The 25,884-nt window shown below is 52.6% G+C and overlaps 2 protein-coding genes and 1 long non-coding RNA gene across 14 annotated transcripts in view; 1 reads left to right on the top strand and 2 right to left on the bottom strand.

The window, feature by feature from the left end:
- The window catches only part of LOC135276966 (uncharacterized), a 98,445-nt gene that overhangs the window by 67,956 nt on the left and 4,605 nt on the right, over positions 1-25,884 (top strand). The window lies entirely within an intron of this gene.
- MYL9 (myosin light chain 9) lies at positions 1,876-9,081 on the bottom strand. The gene is made up of 4 exons (XM_012455069.3): positions 9,019-9,081; positions 5,557-5,766; positions 3,420-3,581; positions 1,876-2,566 (listed from the first exon to the last, which is right to left on the bottom strand). The coding sequence occupies exons 2-4, from the start codon at positions 5,738-5,740 to the stop codon at positions 2,394-2,396; spliced, it is 519 nt and encodes a 172-aa protein (XP_012310492.1). The 5' UTR covers positions 5,741-5,766; positions 9,019-9,081; the 3' UTR covers positions 1,876-2,393.
- DLGAP4 (DLG associated protein 4) overlaps positions 19,959-25,884 on the bottom strand; it is a 170,022-nt gene continuing 164,096 nt past the window's right edge. For 11 of the 12 annotated variants that reach the window (XM_021665846.2, XM_021665843.2, XM_021665842.2 and 8 more), the window contains 3 exons: positions 23,684-23,775; positions 22,579-22,734; positions 19,959-21,766 (listed from right to left, as the gene is read on the bottom strand). In XM_021665846.2, coding sequence (XP_021521521.1) covers positions 21,548-21,766; positions 22,579-22,734; positions 23,684-23,775 — 467 coding nt within the window. In that variant the 3' untranslated portion in view covers positions 19,959-21,547. Of the gene's footprint in view, positions 21,767-22,507; positions 22,735-23,683; positions 23,776-25,884 lie in introns of all 12 variants that reach the window. The other variant, XM_021665844.2, reaches the window with a different exon arrangement.

Genomic DNA, 25,884 nt, shown 5'->3' with positions numbered 1-25,884 from the left:
CCAGCCTGGGCAAGAGAGAGACCCGGTCTCAAAAGGCTAGAAAAATACTAGGAACAAAATAGAAAATTTACAGTCTTACAATGATGTTGAACACGTAAAAACATATTTGCTGAGTATTTAAAATGTGTTTATGAAGTGTATGTATTTCTTCTCAGATTCTTTTTCATGTTACCATTTCTTCCTACCGCGTTGTCTTTTTCTGATTCAGTTATTGAAGCTTTAAGAGATTAATGTTAAGTCTTGTTTTGTTAAATATGCTGCAGATATTTCCTCCCGGTGCATTTGGCTTTTAACTTTGCTATGGTTTCTAGCCCTACAAAAAGAATTTCGACTTCATGCATTTAAATTGATGAGTCTTTTCCTTTGTGGCTTCTGGGTTTTGTGCGACTTAGAAAGTTCTGGGTGGTCTTTACTGCTGGTCTGCTGGTGCTGCGGGTCCTGCCCTGCCCTGCCCTGCCCTGCCCAGAGCACGTTCCTCTTCCCTTCCTGTGGGTCCTGGTAGCCCCAGGCCAGTTCTGAAGCCAGTGAGGCTGGACTGGTCCTGACCTCTTCCCGCTTGAATGTGAGCTCTTCTGTCTTGGGGTAGAGGGGGTGGGCTGTGACAGAATTGCACATTGGGGCTTGGCCTCTAGATGACATGTCTTTGCCTCCTTCTAGAAAGGCCTTTGGTGGTGCAGTGGCTCTGCTGAGAGGACCTTATGACCCTGGCGTCAGGCATGTGTGCCCTGGGACACCCTGAGACCCCCCCCCATAACACCCTCAGGTTGGCAGCATCGAATGAGTGGCCAGGCTGAGCATCACACAGGGCTGTGTGTGTAGTTGGAAACCCGCAGTCTGTGGCCACGGGCAAGGATGTGGTTGGGACCGAGTCTGGGATACTATTTGGGCCTGGTTTGGAAGTTGTTTGGGGCTTGCCCCTTCTGGAGTTGAGATCAGGGACTCTTGGGGCTCTGTTTGGAGCCAGGATGAGGAGTTTCACCCAGGCTTTGAGCAGGGCCTGGCGTTAAGGCCTGCAGGAGGTTAGGGCCTCCTGGTCAGACGCGGGGTCTCCTGGTGCTCAGCTCCCCCTTGGCACTGATCTGGGACCTTTGCTGAGTGCTGCAGCTGCCTGCACTGGGTGACCTCTGGAGAAGTCCTCAGGACCAAGCTGAGTCCACTCGCTGGGGTCAAGTGGGGTGGGTCCAGTCCTCACTCTGCCCCAGGCCCAGTGGGTGACCCAGGCAGTCCCTTCCCCTCTGGGCTCTCTGCTCAGTCATTCAGCCGCTCTTTCTACCCCTCAGGCCTTAGGCATTGACAGTGTCCCCATCATTCACTAGTAGCAGGGGGCCCCGCACTGCCTGCTATACGTACACAGGGATGTGGAAAGCTGCAGCGACTGTGCTGCTGGTTCTGGGGCTGACCTTGCCCACCAGCTGCTCAGGGCTGGGAAACCCCTTGTTCCCACCTCCAACCCTGAGCTGCTGGGATGCCCACCTCATCACTATTCCTGGAGCCTCCCTGTTCTTCGGGGACCCAGAGCTCTAGTCCTGAGGGCTTTGTGGCCTGACCTCTGCCCGACCAGAGGCCTGGAACCCTCCATGGGATTGGACATGGTGATTCCCATGGTCCTCCCTTTCCCACAAGTCCTGAGAAGGCCACCAGGCCCGTTCCCTCTGTCCCCTGCCCCCGGCTGATCTCAGCTGACCACAGAGCCCCCATACTAGAGACTCTGGTCCCCAGAGGCTTTGGGGACTGTGTGGCTGGAGGACACCCAGCCTTCCCCAGGCCAGGGTGGGAGGAGCAGGGCAGTATCTGGGATGGCAGGAGAGGGTGGGAGGGGGTTTCAGGCCTGGGGGCCCCTTATTTCGCCCAAACCACAGACACACAGACCGGAAGCAGTGCTCAGCCCTCTATTGGAGATTCTGCCTCCTTTGGGGCAGATGTCCATGCTGCCCGCGACTCCTGAGCATGCTCCCAGGGCAGGTGGCGTGCTCTGGGTGGGTGTGCAGCAGTGGCCAGTCAGGGTGTAGGGAGGGGACCTTGGTGAGCTTCTGTTTGTGTGGGGATGCCTGTGAAGTGGTGTTGATCCCAGGACTCAGGGCCCCTTCCTCCTCGGGGAGCAGCCCAGGAATGGGGCCTTTCCTCAGTGCCTCCAGGTCCTACCCTCCAGTTCCCAGAAGGTGGTCTTTCCTTGGAGGGGTCAGAGACTCCAGCCCAGGGCTCTGGGGTCACGGTGGGAACACCTGCCTCAGCCCGGCACGTGCATCTCCTGGCCTGTTTCCTCCATGGGAGCTGGGATCCTAGCCCCTCAAAGGGGGGATCCCTGAGCGAGGGTCATGGGCAAGGAGCTGGTATGGATAAGTGTGTGGGGAGGGGTGACTGGCAGGGGCCAGGGTGTCGGGGGGCTGGGTGGCCTAGTCGTCTTTGTCCTTGGCACCATGTTTGAGGATGCGGGTGAACTCCACATAGTTGAAGTTGCCTTTCTTGTCAATGGGTGCCTCCCGGTACATCTCGTCCACTTCCTCATCTGTGAAGCGATCACCCATGGTGGTCAGCAGCTCCCGGAGGTGGTCCTCATGGATGAAACCTGGGGGCAGGGGCAGGGGCAGGGTGGGTGAGAATAGGAACTCGGGCTGGGACACACATGGCACCCCCATCCCTCAGCCCCCTGGCAGCTCTTGCAGACCTAGAGGGGCTGGGAAGATAGTCTTCGTTGCTGGTCAGTCTGAGGAATGGGGATGTGCGTGGAGAGCTTGCCAGGGTCCCAGGGGGAGGTGTTGTGCAGTGGGACTGTCTCCGAGGTGTCACTCGGGGAACTTGGGGCTGTGACAGAGGGGGTGCTGGGTACACCCTGTTGTAAGCGTGAGCTTTGGAGTTGCACTGCCTGAGTTGAAATACTGATTCCTATTCTCCCTAGCTGTGTGACTTTGGGCAAGGTCCTTAACCCCTGTTTAATCTAGAAAACGGGGATGAAAATATGCCATGCTGGTGAGGGACTGTGAAGGTGGTCAGGAAAACTCTTTGAATGTGCTTCAGCCCCGTGTGGCCCCTGGCAATGGCCATCATCACCCTGACATGCCCCTGGGAAAAATGAGCCAAGGGACACAACGACCGCTAGGAGATCTGAGGATGGGAGCCAGTTTCTGTACCTTGTTGGCAAGAAAGGCATGAAATGGTTTGATTTCTGGAAAGATCTAAAGCAGATGGAGAATGTGCACTGGGCCAGCAGCAGAGATCAAGAAGGCAGCAGCCTTGGTGACCATGGGCTGTTCTGGCCTAGCCTTTGCAGCGAGAATAAGGTGGCCTGGCTTTCATAGTTCTGGTAACAGAACCTGGGAGATGGGTGATATCTGTTCTGGCCCTTAGAGGCAGAGGCACGGAATGCCTGGGGTGGGCCTGGCCCCACTTGCATGCAGGGTGGTGGTAGGGGCACCACGAACCTGAGGCTTCCTCGTCGAAGCAGGCAAAGGCATTGCGGATCACGTCCTCGGGGTCCGTGCCGTTGAGCTTCTCCCCAAACATGGTGAGGAACATGGTGAAGTTGATGGGCCCTGGGGCCTCGCTCATCATGCCCTCCAGGTATTCGTCTGTCGGGTTCTTCCCTGTGGCAGGTAGGGTGTTCCAGTCAGTGGTTCTGGGCCCTTTGTCCCCAGCTGGGGCAACTCCCATCCCCATCCACCCCTGCCCTTCACGGCTGTGTGTGAGACGGGAGGTAGTGAGTTTTGCGAACTATAAAGTGTGGCACCAGAGCAGCCACAGCAGTGGGGCTGGGAGCCCCTGCTTGCTTCCACGTTCCCTCCTGTGGCCTGGATGTCAGCAGTCGGCAGTGCTCACTAACCTTTGATAAAAATGACCCTCTGCAGACAGATCACTGTGGCTGGTGCACCACGTGCCTTAACTGCATTTAACTTCCACCACCCTGTGAGGTCTGCACTCTTACCTCCACTTCACAGGTATGGAAGCTGAGGCACAGAGAGGCCAGGTGACTTGTCCAGGGTCAGACAGGAAGTAAGGAGGGGACTTGAGTAGACCTGGCATTTGAACCCAGGCAGACTAACCCCAAAGTCCAGACACAGTGCTTTGCTGTCACACAGGCCTGGGTTTGGATCCCAGCTGTGCACCTTGGGTTCCCCCATCTCTTAGGGGAACTGTGAAGACGAATAAGACAGTAGTTGCAAAAGGCTCATAACAATGCCTGGCACAGGCCTGCGGATTCTGGAACCAACTGCTGGGTTTCTGTTGCAGTCCCACTACTGGGTAGCTGTGTGATGTTGGGTAAATTACTTAACCTCTCTGAGCCTCAATTTCCTTGTTTGCAAAGTAGGAATGATAATTGCATCTGTGCAATAGAATTGCTTTGAGATTTAAGATAATACCTGCAGGGTTTATTATTATTAATTTGCTGCTCTTGTTTTTAATTTGAAGATGAAGCCATGACTCATCTGCAGACCCACTGATATGAGCTACAAACACGAGCCATGTTTTTCTGGGTAGACATCCAGGGCTGTCATCAAGTCTCAGGGGTTCAGAGGCATGGGCGCAGGGTGCGGCCTTGGAAATAGGAAGTTTTCATGTCTCTGAACCTCAGGCACTCTGCTGTGTCCTCCTGGGATGGTCAGGGAGGCTGAGGCTCAAGAGGAGTCCTTCCATGAAGTTGGGAAGGCCCCAGATAAGAACCCTGGAATTGACTTCCTGCCAAGTGACCTCCTTGGGGAGGGACCCTTCAAGTGAGCCTGGCCTGAAGCCGGGAGAGGTTTGGTGCTCAGGGCTGCCTGGTCCTCCCGCTTGATGCCTTGTAGGTAAACATCAGGGCCATGGCCTCCTTTCACAGGAAGAGAAACGTGCACAGGACTGTACTAGGGACTGACTCTCTGGCCCCAAAGCTCGAGGCTTGACTGTCATGGGGCTGTGTCCTCTGGTCCTGGACTCTCCCTCCCCCAGGCAGTGTCTGGTCTGAAAGCTGTCACCCGGGATGAAGGGTGCACAGGAACTGGGCTGAGAGTGGCTGGCTGCGGCCGGCGCTTTGGGAGGGATGTCGGGGCAGGCCCATGAGCTAGGGCATGGTCTCTGGAGGCCTTACCTCTGGGCCTGTGTTTTCCCATCTGCAATAGAGCATGGCACTTGACTTTTGTACCCTTTTAGTTCTAAGGTCCTGATCCTGGGGAAGTCACTGGGACCAGAGAGGCTATGAGAGCCTGGGATGGGTGACCTCTAAAGGAGGGGAACTGGTCTGCCCCCCCGCAACCCGGCTTCAGTTTCCCGTCTGTGCAGTGGACAGCCTGCAGTTCACACTTTTATTTAGATGCTGACCCCTTTCTTTAAATGAAATGATACCTGGCAGCCCAGTGTACAAATCTGCCTAAGACAGGCCCACTGTGGAGTCAGCCTCTCTAGGTTCAGACCCTGTGCTGGACCTCAGGTCAGTGCCTGACCTGCTCTGTGCCTCAGTTTCCCTGTTAAACAGACTAAGTAATGGCAACTCTTCTCTAAGGTGGACACCACGTGTCTCACTACACAGGAGGCGCCCTGTAAATGCCTGAGCCCCGCCCCATCTCACCCGTCCCTGTCCCAGCTCACCCAGCGAGGCCAGCATGTCGTGCAGGTCCTCCTTGTCAATGAAGCCATCACGGTTCTGGTCGATCATGTTGAAAGCCTCCTTAAACTCCTGGATCTGGGACTGGTCAAACATTGCGAAGACATTGGATGTGGCCCGCTGTGGCCGCTTCTTGGTGGTCTTGGCTTTGGCCCGCTTGCTGGACATCTTGGCTTCAGGTGGGTGGGGCTTCCCTGCAGGAAGGGGTGGAAGTCAGGGTGACCCTATGCCTCTGGGCCGGGGAGTCTTCCTGCTTCCTCCAGACTGGGTTTTAGCACTTGGGCCTGGCATTCAAGGCTGCCCACGGATTTGGGGCTCCCACCACCCAGTTCTTCACAAAAGCAGACAAATGTGGGCTGTGTGATTCTGAACAAACTTCCTCTACCTCTTTGAGCCCGAGAGTCCTCATCTGGGGCTGGGGGCATGAGGGGAGTGCCCAGCAGTAGGGACGAATCAGCACTCCCCTGGATCAGTGCCGGCTGGGGAGTCAGCTATTTTGGCTGTGACTGTTTGGGTAAAACACTTAGGATTGGGCTTGGTGCCAGCCATTACCATGCTTTATCTCCTTTAATCCTTAATAGCATTTGCACTATCCCTGTCTCTTTCCAAGTGACAAAGTGGGTCCACTTGTGGGAGTCCGTGAAGGCTCTCCGGGGCTGCCGTCCAGGTTCCCTGGCCCCGCTAGAAGGAGCTCCATCAGCAGTCCTGCATTCCTGCCATTCCTCACCCTCCCGCGCCATCCCTCCGCTGCCTGCCTGAGGTTCTAGGAGGCTCTGGGCAGTCAACCCCCTGCCTGTCCACCTCAGGGAGTCTGACTAGCCCCTGGGGGGGTGGTCATAGACTGATCCTGGGTCCCTCCTTGTTCTGACTCCCCAGTGCTTATTGGGGTGTGAGGCTTGCTTGGGCTTAGAACCCCAGCTTCTTCACCCTTGTTTAGACCTGGCTTCTTAGCCTCCAGCGGCCTCTTCTGTCCCATACAGACCCTGACTTACATCTGTCACTTTGAAGCCCTTGAAGGTTCCTGCTGCCTCTCAGAGCAAGTCTGGACCTCTCATCCTGGCATTCAAGGCCCTGTGTGAGTCCCTCCTGGCCTCTCTGACAGCCCTCATGGCATCCCTCCTGTGATCTGCGATCCTGCCCTGCTGACCTCTGCGATTCCCAGGACACTCCCAGACTTTCCTTTGTGGTCCCTCCTCCCGTGTGCTCTTTCTTTTCCAGCCCAGTTCTTGAGATCCCGCCTTGGGGAGCTATTCCCTTCACCCTTGCTTCCACAGTAAACATCTAAAGATCTCTCTCCCTCATGGGCCAGCATAGATCCCCCAGTTTATACCAATCCCAGGCCACAGTGGGGTTAATAGATGCTTGTTTGATGAATTACTGTATGAAGGCAACTATGGCAGTCTGCTATTTCCACTGTACAGATGGGGAAACTGAGGCCAGGCCTGCAATTCTTTCCCTGAACACTTGTCATGGCTTGCGGGGATATGCACCTGAAGACCCAGTGCCTCCTTCCCTCGGCTGGGGCGGTGGGCCTGGCTGAAGTCTCAGGACTGTGGCCCCTCTTCCCTCTGCCCAAGCCCCTGGGTCCAGGGCCTCCAGGAAGCCCGCTCTGTCTGTTGTTCACCCCAGGCTGTGTGGCTGTGACTCGAGCTGTTTCCAGGCCTTCATCCCATGACTCTGTTCAAGTCATTCTCAGTCCTTGGCCTTTGAGATCTTCAACCCTAGACCGGGATCCTGGCCAGCCCCAGCTGGTCCCCAGGGCCATCACTGCCTGTAGTCACAAGACAGTGGCTGCCCATGTCCCACGGACTTACACACTCAGCCCTCAGTGTTTCTTGCATGGTTCAGAAAGATAGAAGTCCTTCTCACCCATGACCTGGAAGGGAGTGCTATTGTCCCCAGATGCTGGCCCCTCCTCTCGTGGTTTGGACGGGCCCAGTCCTTCCATGAGTCCAGTGTTCTCTGGAACTTTTGACTTGTGGTGCCCACAGAAGGCTGTGTGCAGAGGGGCAGTGCACTGCGGCCAGCAGAGGCTGTGATGGCCATCACTGTCCCACCACACTTGTCCGGCAAAGCTCTAAGGCAGGCATGGCCAGGCCACCCACAGCTGGGTCTGATCCCAGCTGGACCCCTCTGCCTTTATGGCCACCTGGTCTGCACTCTCTGCCATGGTGTGGCTGGGAGCACTGTTCCTGAGGGTTTGCATAAGGCCACCATGTCTACCCCAGCAATAGTGGGAAGTGGTGGGCAGAGAGGGGGTGCCCCCCATGGTGCAGTTAGAAAAACAGGCCCCAGAAGGGGAGTGGAGTGCCCACGAGATGGGGAGAGGCCACCTGGAGGCCAGGACTCCTGGGCTAGGTTTGTGTCAGTGGGGAACAAACTTGATCCCTGGTGCCTTCGAGGCTGGAACAAAACAGGGAGCACCCGTCCTCAGGCGGGCCTGTGGCAGCGGAGCGGCAAAGAGCTCTCCGTGACCAGAGGCGCCTTCTGGGCCTGGTGGAGGGGCCAGGGTCAGGCATGGGCGAGGTTCAGGCATAGGCAGGGCCTTTAGCTCTGGGGCCATCGCTTCCCCCTTCAGGGGCCCTAGACACCAGGAATCAGTACTGATACTTGGCCTGGCTGTGACTAGATGCCACGTCCCCCATCCTGGTTTCCAGATTCCCACTATAACAGCAAAGGCTGGGCTGAAGCCAGCACAGGGCAGTGCCCCCATGACCTCCAGTGCCTGGAGCTGGGCAGGCCAGATGCCTCCCTCTTGAGTGCACCTCATCTGAGGCTCCTCCTTAGAGCAGCTGGAGGGCTAGGAAGAGCAGGGATCGAGTTCTCCCAGCCCGGAGTCCTCGTCCTGCCCCCCAGGGGTGAGTCCATCAGGGCTCTCGGCAGACCTTCCCCACTCACAGGCAAGATGACCCAGAGAGGGGAGGCTCAGGTCCACACATACAGCATGGGCTGTGTTGAGAGGGCCCCTGGTCTTGTCCCCCTCTCCTCTCCCAGTGTGTGGGGATGGGAGATGGGGAGGGGACGTGGATGCTCTGGGGGGCGTGGAGTCCCACAGGGCTGTTTCTCCATCAGTGACACACATGGCTCTACTGGGTCCGGGACACTGGCAATCGCAACCCCCTCCCCGGTACCCTTGCACCGAGGCTCCCCGGCTCCCCTGAGTTCTGGCGTCTCTAGCTCCTCAGCAAAGGGGCAGAGCCTGGACAATGTCCTTCCCTTGCCGCAGGACCACTGCTTCCCAGAGGCCAGAACGCCTTCCTGCTGCCCGACCTCTGGCCAGAGTCCCTGTCGGCCCCCAGCAAACTCGTAGCCCCACACCCTACCACATCCCGGTCCGTGGGGCCCGCCTCTGCCCCCGTGACAGCCGGGTCGGGCCCGGGCCACCTCTCATCTCCAGCCCTGGGCCATCAGGCCCGTCCTCAAGACCCCCGGGCCCCGGCTCCCACCTGGTACGAAGGCGCTCGGGCTCGCTGGATGCGTGGACCTGGGCCGGCCGTCGGGTCGGGACTCGGGGCAGGGGCGGGGCCCGGCGGCCTGGCCTTACAAGGCAGAAGAATGTGCGCGGGGCGGGGCCGCGGGGCAGGGTGGGCGGCCCTAGGCTGCCGTTCGGCCTTATTTGGCTTCGGCCCACGGGCTGGCAGGCGGGGGCACTCTGGGGTGAGCCCCCCTTCCTTGCTGTGCCTGCGCGGGATGCACCGAGGTCCTTGTAGGGAGGGGAGGTGATGGATGAGCAGGCAATGGGGGTCGGGGAGTGGGGGTTCATTCTGGGCTGCCCCTTCCCCTCCAGCGAGGCAAGCAGAACGTCCAGGGCCGCTTCCCCAGAGGCCTCCGGCTCACGCGGGCCGTGGGAGCGCAGCTTCCTCTGGCGGGGAATGGCTCTTGGCGGGTGGCGGGCAGAGGAGGTGGGTGAGGGGGCCCCAGGGCCCCCGACGCCCGATGACTCGCTCTGTCCACATCAGCAGCCGCCCGCCAGAATGGGGCTGAAGGAACTGGTTTTGTGGAGGGAAACAACGATGAACAAGCAGCTCCGCGGCCTGGGGCCTGGGCGGGGGAGCTGTCTGGGGGGTGCCCTGGGCAGTGACATTTGGGCAGACAGGAGATGCGAGGCTGCACCCTGCCATGAGGGCTCCAGGGCTCAGGGTTGCCAGCCCCAGGAGGCCAGGAGGATGGGGGCGGGAGCCGGAGGGGCTGAGAAGCAGCGGGGACCCCTTCTTGGCTCCCAGTAGGCCACGTGGGGTGTCGGAGAGTTCTGAGCAGGAGATGACAACCAGGCTTGGGTTTTGACCGAATCCTTCTGGGTGCTGTGTTGAAAATAGCAGGGAGGGGGCTGAGTCCCAGAGCAGGGGACCTGTGAGGACCCAGCAAGTGTCAGGCTGATCCAAACTAGCGGGGAGGCCGAGGGGTGGGTGCTGGAACCATTTCCGAGGTGCAGCCGGTAGGATCTGCGGGTGGATTGGAACACGTGTGAAAGAGAAGAGTCAGGGTGGACTCTTGAGAATTTCGATCTGGGCAACCAGAAAGATAGAGCTGCCATTTTCTAAGATGGATTTGCTGTGTGGGGCAGTTTGGGGATAAGAAACTATTTTTGACAAAATAATTTTTTAAAACTTTATTTTGAAATGATTTCAAAGTTAGGACTAAGTTGCAAGAACTGTGCAAAGAACCCTGTGTACCTTCATCTAGATTCTCCATTTGTCACCATTTATATTTATATATTTTTTCTTGGCATGTTTTCCGTTATGAGAAAATATAATCTTTTTTTTCTTTTTTTTTTTGAGACAGCCTTTTGCTCTTGTTGCCCAGGCTGGAGTGCAGTGGCATGATCTTGGCTCACCGCAACCTCCGCCTCCCGGGTTCAAGTAATTCTCCTGCCTCAGCCTCCTGAGTAGCTGGGATTACAGGCATGCACCACCAAGCCCAGCTGATTTTGTATTTTTAGTAGAGACATGGTTTTGCCATGTTGGCCAGGCTGGTTTTGAACTCCTGACCTCAGGGGATCCACCCCCCCCACCCCACCCCAGCCTTCCAAAGTGCTGGGATTACAGGCGTGAGCCATGGCACCCGGCTATAAGCCCTGGTATATTTATATTTATTTATTCCCACCTCCAACCATTTGAGAGTTTCTTGCATACATATGTCTTGTTATCTCTACATTTTTCATGAGTACCTCCTAAAAAGGAGATTCTCATAAATATGCATTGTACAATTATAAAAGTTAGGGAAATTTTCACATTGATTTAATTACCTAATTTACAGTCCATGTTGAGGTTGTGCCAGTTATCCCAGTATGTCCTTTAGAGGAATTTTTTCTGGTCCAAGAGCCAATGTTTCTAAGTGTACAGCTTTGTGGCATGAGGTGCATTCGCTTTGCTGTGCAGCCATCACCATCGTCCATCTCTAGAACACTTTCATCTTCCACAGCTGGACTCCCTGCCACTAAACACTAACTCCACCTTGCCCCTCTCCCAGCCCCTGGTAGTCATCATTTTTCTGTTTCTGTGAGTTTGTCTACTCATTCGAACCTCATGTAAGTGGAATCATATAGTATTTGATCTTTTGTCACTGACTTATTTCACCCAGCATAATGTCCTCAAGCTCCAGGGTCATCCATGTTTAGCATATATCAGAATTTCTTTTTGGGGGTGGGGGGTTTGAGATAGGGTCTCACTCTGTTGCCCTGGCTGGCCTGCAGTGGCACAGTTATAGCTCACTGCAGCCTTGACCTAGGCTCAAGCAGTCCTCCTGCCTCGACCCTCCCCAAGTAGCTAGGGCTGCAGGCATGTGGCAGCACACCCGGCTAACCCTTTTGTAGAAACAAGGTCCCCTGCTTGGACCTCCCAAAGTGCTGGGATTATAGGCCTGAGCCACTGTGCTTGGCCCTGGCTAATTTTTTAAAAATTCTTTTTGTAGAAATGGGGTCTTGCCATGTTGCCCAGGCTCTCGTCCTTTCTAAGGCTGAATAATATTCCATTGTATGCATATTTTGTTTATCCATTCATCATGGACGGGACTTGGGTTGCTTCCACTTTTTGGCTGTTCTGAGTAATGCTCCTGTGAACGTGGTCTCTTCAAGTCTCCACTGTTGTTTTTTTAACCTGACATTGTGAACATATAAGTCTCTGCTTTCAATTCTTTTGGACATACGCCCAGAAATGGAATTGCTGGATCAAATGGTTATTCTATTTTTAATATGAGAAACTGCAATAACTGTTTCCTGCAGTGGCTGTACCATTTTAAATTCCCATCAACATCGTACAAAGGGGCCGGGTGCAATTCAGTGGTTTTAGTGTATCTACAAAGCTATGTAATCAACAACACTGCTCTGTAATTCCAGAACATTTTAGTAAGTAATCCCCCAAAGAAACTCTGTACCTGTCAGCAGGCATTCCTCATTTTCCTCTCATCCCAGCCCCTGGTGACTGTGGATCTACTTTCCCGCTCTATCAGTTTGCTTACTCTAGACATTCGTTTCTGTGTTTTGAGATGGAGTCTTGCCTGTAATCTCAGCACTTTGGGAGGCCAAGGCAGGCGGATCACTTGAGGCCAGGAGTTCAAGACGAGCCTGGCCAGCATGGTGAAACCCCATCTGTACCAAAAATACAAAAATTAGCTGGATATGATGGTGCGTGCCTGTAATCGCAGCTTCTCTGGAGGCTGAGGCAGGAGAATTGCTTGAACCCGGGAGGTGGAGGTTGCAGTGAGCCAAGATGGTGCCATTGAACTCCAGCTTGGTTGACAGGGTGAGATTTGGTCTCAAAAAAAAAAAAAGGGAACAAAAAGTTCTTTGCCCATTTTAAAGAGCAGATTTTTTTTTGTTAAGATTCTAGGCATTTTAAAAACATATTTTGGATATTAATCCCTTTATATGATTTGCAAACATATATATATACACATATATGTACATATGTTTGTTTGCAATATATATATTTATGTATGTGTGTGTATATATATATTTTTTTAGAGATGGGGTTTCTCCATGTTTGTCAGGTCTGGAACTCCTGACCTCAGGTGATCCGCCCACCTCAGCCTCCCAAAGTGCTGGAATTACAGGTGTGAGCCACCACGCCTAGCCTATATTTTTTTAAGATGGAGTTTCACTCTTGTTGCCCAGGCTGGAGTGCAATGGTGCAATATCCGCTTACTGCAACCTCTGCCTCTCAAGTTCCAGCGATTCTTCTGCCTCAGCCTCCCGAGTAGCTGGGATTACAGGCATGTGCCACCATGCCCAGTTATTTTTGTATTTTTAGTAGAGATGGGGTTTCTCTATGTTGGTCAGGCTGGTCTCGAACTCCTGACCTCAGGTGATCTGCCTGCATTGGCCTCCCAAAGTGCTGGGATTACAGGCGTGAGCCACCGCGCCTGGCCTGCAAATATTTTTCTTATTCTAAAGGTTTTCTGTATTTTAAAGAAAAGCTTAAATTGTTATTTATAAACCATAAAATTCACCTATGAAGTGTGCAATTCAGTGGTTTTAGTGTATCTACAAAGCTATGTAATCAACAGCACTGCTATGTAATTCCAGAACATTTTAGTAAGTAATCCCCCAAAGAAACTCTGTACCTGTCAGCAGGCATTCCTCATTTTCCTCTCATCCCAGCCCCTGGTGACTGTGGATCTACTTTCCCGCTCTATCAGTTTGCTTACTCTAGACATTCGTTTTTGTGTTTTGAGATGGAGTCTTGCTCTGTCACCCAGATGGGAGTGCACTGGCATGATCTTAGCTCACTGCAACCTCTGCCTCCTGGGTTCAAGCGACTCTCCTGCCTCAGCCTCCCTAGTAGCTGAGACTATAGGCGCCTGCTACCACGCTCTGGCTCATTTTTGTATTTTCAGTAGAAATGGGGTTTCCCCATGTTGTCCAGGCTGATCTTGAAATCCTGACCTCAAGTGATCCTCCCTATGTTAGCCTCCTAGAGTGCTGGGATTACAGGTGTGAGTCACCATCCCCAGCCAGCTTGTTTACTCTAGAAACTTCATTTTTTTTTCTTTTTGAGATGGAATTTCTTGTTGCCCAGGCTGGAGTGCAATGGCCTGTTCTGGGCTCACTGCAATCTCCACCTCTCGGGTTCAAGCGATTCTCCTGCCTCAGCCTAGCTGGGATTATAGGTACCTGCCACTATGCCCAGCTAATTTTTTTTGTATTTTTAGTAGAAACAGGGTTTCACCGTGATGGCCAGACTGGTCTTGAACTCCCGACCTCAGGTGATCTGCCTGCCTCAGCCTCCTGAAGTGTTGGGATTACAGGCATGAGCCACTGCGCCTGGCCTACTCTAGAAACCAGACAAATTCAGTCATATAATGTCTGACTTCTTTCACTTAGCATAATATTTTTGGGGTTCATTTGTATTGTAGAATGTCCCAGTACCTCAGTCTTTTTCATTGCAGAGTTTGCAATGAGGCAAGATCACGCCACTGCACTCCAGTCTAGGTGACAGACAGTGAGTCAAAAAAAAAAAAATACCTCTTTAGATCCTTTACGTATTTAAAACTTTGTCTTTTGGTGTTGAGCTGTTAAATGTTCTTTATATATTCCAGCTATTGCATCCTTATAGATACATGAGTTGTAAATATTTCCTCCTATTACATGGGTTATCCTTTCACTTTCTTGGTAGAGTTCTTTGAAGCACAAGTGTTTTTAACTTTGAAGTTTAGTTTATCTGTGTTTTCTTTGGTTGCCTATGCTTTGGTGTCATACCCAAGAAACCATTGCCTAATCCAAGGTTATGAATGTTTACACTTGTTTTCTTTTAAGAGTTTTTTTTTTTTTTTTTTTGAGACAGTGTCTTGCTCTGTCACCAGGCTGTGGAGCGCAGTGATGCAGTCTTGGCTCACAGCAACTTCCGCCTCCTGGGTTCAAGTGATTCTCCTGCCTCAGCCTCCTGAGTAGCTGGGACTACTGGGATGCACCACCACGCCCGGCTAATTTTTGTATTTTTAGTAGAGACGGGGTTTCACCATGTTGGCCAGGGTGGTCTCAATCTCTTGACCTTGTGATCTGCCCGCTTTGGCCTCCCAAAGTGCTGGGATTATACAGGCGTGAACCACTGCACCTGGCCTAGAGTTTGATAGTTTTAGCTATCAGGTCTTTAATCCACATAGAGTTAATTTTGTATATGTTGCAAGGTAAGGGTTCAGCTTCCTTTTGTTGCATTTAGATGGTTATACTAGCACCATTTGTTAATACTTCTTTCCTCATTGAATCCCCTTGGCACTGTTGTCAAAAATCAGTTGTCCATAAATGTATGGGTCTATTTTGGACTGTTAATTCTGTTTCATTGATGTATATGTCTACCCTTATGCCAGTACTACATAATCTTGAGTGTTTATTTTTTGAGACAGGGTCTTGCTCTGTCACCCAGGTTGGACTACAGTGCTGTGATCATGGCTCACTGCAGTCTCAACCTCCTGGGCTAAAGTGACCCTAATGTCTCAGCCTTCTGAGTACCTGGAACTATAGGCATGTGCCACCACACCTGGTTAATTTTTGTATTTTTTGTACAGATGGAATCTTGTTGTGTTGCCCAAGCTGATCTCAAACTCTTGGGCTCAAGAGATCCTCCTGTCCCGGCCTCCCAAAATGTTGGGATTATAGGCATGAGCCACTATGCCCAGCCTTGATTACATTAGTTTTGTAGTAAATTTTAGATTTCCACGTGAATTTTAGGATCAGCTTCTCAATTTCTGCAGAAAAGGGAGCTGGGATTTTGATTAAGGTTGTGTGGAGTCTGTAGATGAATTTGTGGGAGTGTTGCCGTCTTACCAATACTGAATCTTCCAATCCATGAACATGGGATCCCTTTCTATTTGTTTACATCTTTATAAATTCCTTTCAATGATGTTTTGTAGTTTTGACTGTGCAAATCTTATGTTACATTTATTTGTAAGTATTTCATTTAGAAAAAAAACTTCTTTTAAATAGAGATGCAGGTCTCAGTGTGTTGCCTGAGCTGGTGTTGAACCCCTGACCTCAAGTGATCCTCTGCCTCAGCCTCCCAAAGTGCTGGGATTACAGGCGTGAGCCACTGTGTCCAGCCCAAATGGTGGTTTTCTAATTCCTGAATTTCATCCACTGCTATTAGTGGTGGATGTGTAAATTGCTTGTTATGCATCCAAGTGGAGATGTTGAGTGGGAAGGGTGGAGTTCAGGGAGAAACACAGGCTGGAGACTTACATGCGGGAGTTGTCAGTTTACAGAAAGTTAAAGCCATAAAGGCGGCAGAGGGGCCCCGAAGACCCATGTCCTGTGTTGGCCACAGGGCTTCACAGGGCCTGAGCTGGAGTGACACATTTTGGAGACAAAGTATGGGCTCATTGGGTCCAGAGAGTACCATGGGTCTATGGAAGCTGGTACTGGGGCCTCATGTTTTATGGGAAGTGGGGTTCTGTGGCAAGAAATGTCCAGGCTCCATTTCAAGCTGGCCCCAAAAGCCTTACCTTTTTTTTTTTGGGACTGAGCCTTGCTCTGTTGCCCAGGCTGGAGTGCAGTGGTTCGATCTTGGCTCACTGCAACCTCCTCCTCCCAGGCTCAAGCGCTTCTTGTGCCTCAGCCTGCTGAGTAGCTGGGATTACAGGTATGCACCACCACACCTGGCTTTAATATCACACAGATATTAAAGCATCATCACATTCATGACAACAGCAAAGGAAAGTGACTCTTGTGCTCCAAGCATAGAGCACTAACCTGGCCTGGCCCAGGTGCTTTGTGGGTTTCCCTGAGGAAAGGCCACCTGTCCTGAGAGTGGAGGCAAGAGCTGATGTCAGCTCATCGGTGGAGGGCTGGGGCACCCTGTGGGAGGCCCTGAGGTGGCTGAGGGCAGCTCTCACTGGAAGTGTGGCTGGAGAGGTGGGCGGCGGCCTCTAAGGCCAAGGTCAGGAGGCTGGGTTTACGGGTTAAGCAGAGTGTGATGCAGCCCAGTCAGCATTTTGAAAAGCCCCCTGGCCACCATATGGTAGGGGCAGGGGCAGCAGCAGAGATCACGCCAGCTTTCAGATTGGCCACAGATTCAGATGGGCAGGAGACTTGATTTAGGATTTCTGTCACAGCCCATTCCACTGTTGGTGGTAGAAACCTCATCTCAGTGGGTCTGTTCTCCACAGCATTTGCCCACACAGGCTCCGCATGGTCCTTGGCCCTCAGGCTCCTGGTGGCAGTGGCTTTGTCCTGCTGTCCTGTCTATAAGGTCAGCTACCACCAGTGCTGTTCCTAGTGGTAGCTGAGCCTTCTCTGTGCCAAGACTATGGAAAGGTGCAACCCTGGGGAGCTTGGGGTTCCAGAAGGGAAATCTGGGCCGTATAGGGTTCTCAGGGAGGGACCCATGGGTGGCTGACAGTCTTCTGTCCCCTGTGCCGCCTCTGTGGTCATCCTGCAGCCTTTAGGAGGGCACTTCCTGTCTCTGTCCTGGTCCCCTCTGTTTCCTCAAGGACTAGGCTTTGGAAACACAGATGCCAAGGACTTATTCCCAGCTTCTCTGGGAAGCTGCTGTCAGCCTTTCCCTGAAGTAACAAATGCCTCCCTGATGGATCAAGGTACAAGGACATGGGACATCGTCTAGTCATATTCTTGTGAAAACCATTTAATCTGAATCTGGCCATGAGAAAACATAAACGCAAATGGTGCACCACTCTATAAAGTGCTTGGATACTTTAAAAACATCAACATCTCACCCAGGCATGGTGGCTCATGCCTGTAATCCCAACACTTCGGGAGGCTGAGGCAGGTGGATCACTTGAGGTCAGGAGTTCGAGACCAGCCTGGCCAATATGGTGAAACCCTGTCTCTACTAAAAATACAAAAATTAGCTGGGCATGGTGGCCCACACCTGTAGTCCCAGCTACTCAGGGGGCTGGGGCAGCAGAATCTCTTGAACCAGGGAGGCGGAGGTTGCGGTAAACCGAGATCGCACCACTGCACTCCAGCCTGGGCATTGCAGTGATTCCGTCTCAAAACAAACAAAAACAAAACAACAACAACAACAACAAAAAACCAACTTCTGGCAAAACAAAAAAAGTAGGGAAATTTTGATTTTTAAAGAGACCAGAAGGACATAGTGACCTGGAGTGGTGGCTCACACTTGTGATCCCAGCACTTTGGGAGGCTGAGAGGTAGGAGGGTCACTTGAGCCCAGGAGTTTGAGACCAGCCTGGGCAACAAAGTGAGACTCCGTCTCTACAAAAAAAAATAAAATTAGCTGAGCGTGGTGGCATGTGACTGTGGTCCCAGCTACTTGGGACGCTTAGGCAGGAGGACTGATTGAGCCCATTTGGTTGAGGCTGCAGTGAGCCATGATCCCATCATTGCACTTCAGCCTGGGCAGCAGAGTGAGACCCTGTCTGAAAAAAAAAAAAGAAAAAAGACACACATGGTAACTGAAAGCAGTGACTGATCCTTAATGGGACCCTGGAGGGATGAAAGAGAAAAGCTATAAGGGACATGGTTGTGGTGGCACCTGGCGTGCGGGCTGTGCTTCAGGTCATATTAACATGTGCAGTGAGTGCCCTCCTGGGCAAAGGAGGTGCTCCTTGGAACATTCCTTTCTTAAGTTTGAGGGTGGTGATGGTTTTGTGGTTGTGCAGGAGTTGCATGATGTGTTTTGGGGTGAAATATCACCGTGTATGCCATTGACTCTCACATGGCTCTTGGGGAAAACCAATGTGTGTGTATCTCAGAGGGATAATGCACAGATGGCGAAATGTTGGTCATTGGCCACCCTCTGGCCACCAGATGTGTTATTATATTGTTCCTTCAACAGAGGGGGTGTCTTCTTTACTGCTGTGCCAGGAGGGCTGAGCGTGGGGGTCCAGATTCTGTATATCAGACACCCCTACCCCATCTTGTGCTTGATAGAGTGTGCAGGATCCCTCCTGAGACCCTAATCCAACACTCAAGCTCCTTCCCCTGCTACAGCAGAAGCAGGCTCCGAAAGGCTAAGGGTCTATCCCCAGTCTCCATGGCCTATCCAGGGGAGCTGGCCGATAGCTGCACAGTGGCCTCCCACCCTGCACTGTCGCACCTCTGAACGCCTGCTGTAATGCCTGATGCAATCTGAAACTTCCTCACTTACCCTTCGGATCACCCCCAGCTGGGTCTCAGGGTAGGGGTAGGTCTGAGAAGGTGCCAGCCCTGGGAGTTAATCTGAGCCACCTGTGGTCACCACTAACAGGTGTATTGGGATCCAGGGACAAGGGCTGCTCCAAGCATAGGGGTTTGGCCACACGGTTGGGATGGGCTCCTGGGACCTTGCTGGGGAGGGCTGAGCAGCCTGAACAAAGCTCCTGGGAAGGTAGGGTCCATGCATACCCTGGGCCTGAGGTCACAAGCTTCTTGGCTGGGTTAGGCCAAGGGAGGAGACCAGGAATCTGTGGCTCCAGAGCCTGGCCAGAGAACTTTCTAAAAGGCATGTTCTCGCTGGGCATGGTGGCTTATGCCTGTAATCCCAGCACTTTGGGAGGCCGAGGTGGGCGGATCACCTGAGGTCAGGAGTTCAAGACCAGCCTGGCCAACATGGTGAAATCCCATCCTACTAAAAATACAAAATTAACTGGGTGTGGTGGCAGGCACCTGTAATCTCAGCTACTCGGGAGGCTGAGGCAGGAGAATTGCTTGAGCCTGGAAGGTAGAGGTTGCAGTAAGCCAAGATTGTGTCACTGCACTCCAGCCTAGGTGACAAAGCAAGACACTGTCTTGGGGAAAAAAAAAAAATGTCTACCGTGAGGGCTTGGCACCTCCTGTTTCTTCCGCCTGGAATGCCTGCTGCTCCCTCCCCGAAAGCTGGTTACCTACTCATCCTTCCAGTCTCTACCATAACACTCCTGCCCAGGCTGGGTTTGGCGGTCCCACTTTGGGGTCCTGCAGCCTCATTCTGCTGCGTCTTGTTTTCCACCTGTTGACTTGACCTTATCTGCCCCGTTCAGTATCTGTCTCCCTCACCAGAGTGAGCTTGGCCCCAGGGGCCTGCCCCGGCACTGGGCCTGTAAAGGAGGTGCCCTGGAGATGAGAGTCAGGGCTCGCAGCCGACAGGGTGGAAATAGCTGCCAGGCAGGGGGATACGGGTACTCTGCCCTGGAGAATGTGCAGACTGGATCTGTGGGGGGTGTCCTCTAGGGTGGTCTTTATCGGCCTATCCTGGCTCCTGTGATAACATCTGTCTTCCAAAGGTTTATTTCAAACAGGAAGCTGGTGAGGTAAGTCATGCATACTCATTTTTGGGAGAGAGGATGGTCAGCTCCATCTGCCTGCCTCAGATCAAAGAGCTGGCGTGTGACAGCTGGCATCCCGGCCAGCACTCCTGTCAGGCTGTGTCTCCACAGAGCTGCCTTTTGGGAGGGGTCTGGCTGTTTCCTGGGCCCATCCTGCTCATCCCCCTGCAATAATGCCATGAGCCCTTGGTACACGTTACCTCATTTATTCTCACAACATGCCTGTGAGGTAGGGAGGAGGGACTATCCCCGTTTTACAGAGGAGGAATTTGAGGCACACAGAGGTCAAGTGACTTGCCCAGGGTCACAGACGGCGGCCAAGCTGGAATGGGGCCCCGAAGCAGGCCCTTCGTTCACCTGGGGAGTCCCCGCTGCAGCAAGCGCCAGCCAAGAGGATGTCTCTGATGCCAGAGAGGCGCATACGCAGCGTTGAGCAGCCCCTTGGGTACTGAGCTGGCTGTGGGGCTGGGCCCCTGCCCTCCCCCACCCCGCCCTGCCCTGCAGGCCTGGGCCACTGCAGCTCAGGGCTCCTGACACCCTGGGAGTGGGGATGGAGGGCAGGAGAGAGAGGATAATTGGGGTTAAAAAAAAAAAAAAAAAAAAAAGGAAAACTCAGAGGCTGGGCATCCCCCTCCTTGGGGGAGGGGGGATGGAGACCCCCCCAAAAAACAGGGCTGCTTACACACAAGGTATATATTTTTACACACACTTGTACACACACCTAGCTATAGTACATGTAAAAATATATGCTATTCACACACCCGCCTCCTGCCAGGTGCCCCGAGAGCCAGCGGCGGCGGCGCTGGTGGGCATGGGTGAGCAGATGGGTGTTTGTTAAATATACACTCTAAGGTCTATGTGCATATGTACACATACATACAGACACCGCCGCCCGCCCCTCGGGCACTAGACACAGGCGCGGCTGAGGACGGACAGCCCCCTGGAAGCCACTCAGAGTCCTAGATTTTGCTGAAGGAAGAAGGGGCTGTAGAGAATAAAAAAAGGCAGGAGTCTGGAGTGTGATAACTGTGGCTTCGTTTCATTTCCCCTCCAAGAGTAAAACCTCCCTCATCTGCTCAGCAGCGAGTCCTGCCTGACACTGCATGGGGCTGGCGGGGTACCTCCCCGTGAGATGCCTCCATCCGCATGTGTGTGTGTGTGTATGTGCGCGCGCGCGTGAAGTTGTGTGTGAGCACTTGGTGGGGGAGGGAGGGGATGCATGTCCGTCTCTCTATCCTCTAGGCCCTCAACCACAGGGAGGGCTGAGACCCAGAAAGCCGCTTGCCACAATGGCGACCGCTGTGTGAGCTCTGAAGGGAAAAGAGAAAAAGGTAAGAATGAAAAATCCAAGGTCAGAGCTGGGGTAGCCGGGGAAAGGAGGAGGGACATGGCAGGTGTCCAAGGCTGCCCCTGGACTCTCGTCATCTTGTAAACAAGCTAGTGTGAGTTCTCATCAGATAGAACGAGTAAAAAGACCACAGTCCGGAGGGTGGGCCAGGAGGTGCCGACGTCCATCTATCTAGTCCACCACGGCCAGCAAGAGGAAAAAAAAGTTAGAAGTTTCGTGATTTTTTTTGTGAGTAAAATCTTCATAACCTAAAGCTGGGAGGGACCCAAAAAAGCCAAATCGTGAGCCCTTATATGCGTCAATTTGAAAGTTGGCTCAGGGTCTCTAGACAGAATAACCATAGCAAAGGCTGAGAAAACTGTTCCGTTCACACTTAGTTTTTGTGTGTGTTTTTTAATGATTTAAAATCATTTCCTTCCTCCTGCATGGTCTCAGAGCCTGGTCTGGGCCTCCGGGACATAAATCTCGATGCTGTCTGCACTCTCGGTGGCTGAGTTCTGTCGCACAGAAGCTGCCCGCTTGGCCGCCAGGAGTCTCTTGCGGGCCTCCTGGCGCTGCTTGTCACCGGCGTCTGAGGCCTTGTCACGGCTCACTGCCGGCTTGGATTTGGCTGGCTTCTTTGGGACCGGAGGGGGTGGTTTCTTCTCTTCCTTTAGTGAGGCAGTGAGGAGGGTACAAAAATAAAATAAAGGTGCCACGTTTTGTGTGGCGCTACCCCCACCATATGCCAGCAGCGAGTCTCCGCCCTAGCCTCCCCGCATCAGGCACAAGCAACACACACTTGGAATCAGGAAGCCACGAGAAGCGATGACAGTGGGAAAAGCACAAGGCGGAGGAGCAGAAAGCAAGCTCAGACTCCAAGAGCACTCAAGCAGGGAGGGACGGACATATCCCCATGTCCACTCTTGTGTTGAACCACTGGGAGCCTGAGACTCGGGCAGGAGCTAGCCCAAGTCACACAGTCAGACTTCAATTTAGGGCTTCGACTCCCAGGTCACACTTCCCAGGCTATTCTAGGGGATTAGGCAGAAGGGCCATGGTTCAATAGGGGTCACTGGTTCTGCTGGTTTGCAGAAGGAAGCCTCAGGGAAGAGGCTGGCTACCACAAGGTCACAGAACTGGCTCTAGACCCCAGGACTCCTGGCAGCAGGGCCCCAGGAGAAAGGAGCATTCTACTGCCACCTCTGTTGTAACGTGCTGAGGCTGTGGGCGTGCCTCTCCCAGGATCCCCTTTTCTGGACATGCAGGGCAGAACACATGCTCTAGGGGTAGCCTCAACTACAGAGCATGCGGCATGCCGGACAAGGGCCAAGCATGGACCCCACGCAGTGATGGACGTGAGCCCCCAGCTCAAAGACAACACACGGAGAAGGGAGCCAAGCAGCACTGACCGATGTGGGCAGCGTTACTGCCGACCAGGAATTTGTCCCTGGACTTCCCCTCCGCACTGCTCCATGCTCACCTTCCTCTTCTCGGGGGTCTCCACCAGCTGCCAGCTGTTGGCCTTCAGGTGGTAGAGTTCATCGAACTTCATGCTGATGTCCTCGATGGACAGCTGTAGCAGGTCCCAGAACCCTGCCAGGTCCTGGGCTGTGGGGCGTGGGTTGGCGTCAGGGTTCTGTGGGCCAGAAGGGGATCAGTGGGGCCGGCTCGGCAGAAGCTTGTCCTGCCCCCACCCCACCCCACCCAAGCATGGTTCCCCTGGCCCTGCCAGCACCCTACCCTCAGGGGCTCTTGAGGTCTAGTGTCCTGGTCAGTATCTATATGAATGAATCAAGCCAGTTCTGGTCAGCACCAGCCCCAGTGGTGGGGATCCTTGGGGACAGTCTCATCCTGAGGACTAGAGGTCACTGTAGGGCTGTAGTGAGGAAAGCAATCCTGTCCCTAATGTAGGTCAGGCAGACATTTGTTTTTGTTGTTTTTGTTTCGCGGGGAAGAAGCAGAAATTCTTGGCCATGGTGCGACAGTGACACCGAGAGAAGCCTGATTCACTCCCAGGTGGGAAGATTACAGAATTCGTGTTGTTTCCCTCGTATCACTCTGTTCCATGACAACGCAACCCCCAGGTCTCTGTAGGTCTTGGAGACAAACACTCTCCACTGTCTCCCGCTGGGAGCGCACAGACTCCCACAGGCAGAACGGCCCAGGCCTTTGCTTCTGACCCCAGCAGGGCCAGCCCTCCTAACAGGTAAGAGGGAGGGAGAAAGCCAAGCCACCAATCCCAGCAGTGGTACTTCTTTAGTTCTTACCTTGAGTGTCTTCTTAGATACAGAACATATTTTATATAAATAAACCAGGCTAAGGGACCAAACATCCACATGGCTGTTTCAACGTGGAAAGGTATTAGAGATCTGATAGGGCTGCCCTCGCCCCCTTTCTTGTGCTAGACACTGACACACATTGCCATTTTCCTTCCAACACCATGGGAAAGCCGCACTGTTTTGTGTTACAGAGGAGGGTACAGAGTTTTCGAGGGGCTGGCAGGCACCCAAGCCCAATCTACCTGGGGTGTGGTGGGCAGCCACAGGTTGGATGCCCTCCTGCGGAGGAAGAACAATCACACTCACCAAGTTTTGCTCACAGAGGCCCCGGAACTGCTGGAATTTCTGGGACATCAGTAGCTGGGCACTTCCCACAGCACTGAGGACTTTTCCTAAGACTGAGAAACAGACGATTTAGCACAGGGTTTGTTGGGATGGCATCATGCCTTTCATCTCCCTACACCCTCTTAGGGTAGAACTCATTATTTCATGATGGTGGGGTACTCATTTTATCTACACATTAATCCACTCTCATTGAGAAAAACGCAAACTATATTGATAAAACGAACCCCCACCCCATTTTCTGAGGACATTTTACAGCAAAAATATGAAAACAGTAACTTTGGGAGGCTGAGGCGGATCACTTGAGGTCAGAAGTTCAAGACCAGCCAACATGATGAAACCCCATCTCTACAAAATACAAAAATTAGTCGGGTATAATGGTAGGTGCCTGTAATCCCAACTACTCAGGAGGTTGAGGCAGGAGAATCACTTGAACCCAGGAGGTGGAGGTTACAGTGAGCTGAGATTGTGCCACTGCACTCCAGCCTGGGCAATGGAGTGAGACTCCAAGAAGAAATAGAAAATCTGATTAGATTCATAAGTATTTTTAAGAAATTAAAAATCCCCTTTTTTATATATTCTGTTTCAGAGAATAAACAAACATGGAAAATGATGCAGCTTGTTTTAGAAACCCTGACAGCAGATAGGATATGCCAAGAATGGCTTACTTTCACTAACATAAACGTAGACGTCTTAAAGTATAAGCAAATAGGATCTAACAGAAGAACTGCAAAAAAATAAAACATCCTAATTGAGAAGTATTGAACTCAGGAATACAAGGTTGATCTTGTATTGCGACATCCAATTTTAAAGTGCTGGCATCAGCCTGGCATGGTGGCTCATGCTTGTAATCCTAGCACTTGAGGAGGTGGTAGGTCTCCACCAAAAATATAAAAAATTAGCTGGGCGTGCTGGTGCACATCTGTGGTCCCAGCTACCTGGGAGGTAGAGGCTGCAGTGAGCTTAGACCACGGCACTGCACTCCAGCTGGTGACACAGTGAGACCCTGTCTCAAAAAATTATAAACTACTGGCACAGCCGGGCACTTTGAGAGGCCTAAGCAATGTGAAAAGCCCATCTCTATAGAAAATATAAAAATTAGCCAGGCATGGTAGCATGTATGTGCCTGTAGTCCCAGCTACATTGGAGGATCATTTGAACCAGGTAGGCTGAGGCTGCAGTGAGCTGTGATGACACCATTGTACTCTAGCCTAGGTGACAAAGTGAGACCTTGTCCCCCCCTGCCCCACAGAAATACAGCACTGGCATAAGGACAATGCTACCCATCCCTAACCCCCTTAGAAATCACCAAAAAGCAAACAAAACAAAACAAGCTAAAACATGGCCCAGCACTGTGGCTCACACCTTTAGTAATCCCAACACTTTGGGAGGCTGAGGTGGGTGGATTACTTGAGCTCAGGAGTTCGAGACCAGCCTGGCCAAGATAGTGAAACCCTGTCTCTACTAAAAATACAAAAATTAGCCGGGGGTGGGGCGGGTGCCTGGAATCCCAGCTATTTGGGAGGCTGAGATGGGAGAATTGCCTGAACTGGGAGGTAGAGGTTGCAGTGAGCCAAGATCATGCCACTGCACTCCAGCCTGGGCGGCAGCGTAAGATGCCATCTCAAAAACCAAACAAAGTAGCACACCCAATAATCTCTTATTTGAAATTAAAAAAAAAAAAAAGGAGGCTTGGGCATGGCGGTTCATACCTATAATCCTAGTAACTTTAGAAGGCTAAGGCGGGAGAATAACTTGAGCCCAGGAGTTCAAGACTAGCCTGGGCAACAAAGTGAAACCCTGTCTTTTATGAAAAAATTTAAAAATTAGCTGGGTGTGGTGGTGGGTGCCTATAGTCCCAGCTATCCAGGAGGCTGGGGCGGGAGGATTGCTTGAATCCAGGGATTCAAGGCTGCGGTGAGCTATGATGGCACCACTGCACTCCTCCAGCCTGGGTGACAGAGCAAGACCCTGTCTTAAAAAACAAGAAAAAAGGCTCATGCCTTTAATCCCAGTACTTTGGGAGGCTGAGGCAGGCAGATTACAAGGTCAAGAGATCGAGACCATCCTGGCTAACATGGTGAAACGCCGTCTCCACTAAAAATACAAAAATTAGGGCATGCTGGTGGGTGCTTGTAGTCCCAGCTACTTGGGAGGCTGAGGCA

Source organism: Aotus nancymaae, unplaced genomic scaffold (genome assembly GCF_030222135.1).
Source record: "Aotus nancymaae isolate 86718 unplaced genomic scaffold, 86718_ANA_hifiasm-v0.15.2.pri h1tg000029l, whole genome shotgun sequence".
NCBI lineage: Eukaryota > Metazoa > Chordata > Mammalia > Primates > Aotidae > Aotus > Aotus nancymaae.
This window is presented reverse-complemented; position numbering and strand designations above follow the sequence as displayed.

Bases quoted from the DNA above. Each gene is read 5' to 3' on its own strand.
- MYL9 (XM_012455069.3), bottom strand. From the start codon at position 5,740: ATGTCCAGCAAGCGGGCCAAAGCCAAGACCACCAAGAAGCGGCCACAG. The intron at 3,582-5,556 runs GTGAGCTGGGAC...TACCTGCCACAG, and splicing joins CGACATGCTGGCCTCGCTGG to GGAAGAACCCGACAGACGAA. The intron at 2,567-3,419 runs GTTCGTGGTGCC...CCCTGCCCCCAG, and splicing joins CTTCGACGAGGAAGCCTCAG to GTTTCATCCATGAGGACCAC.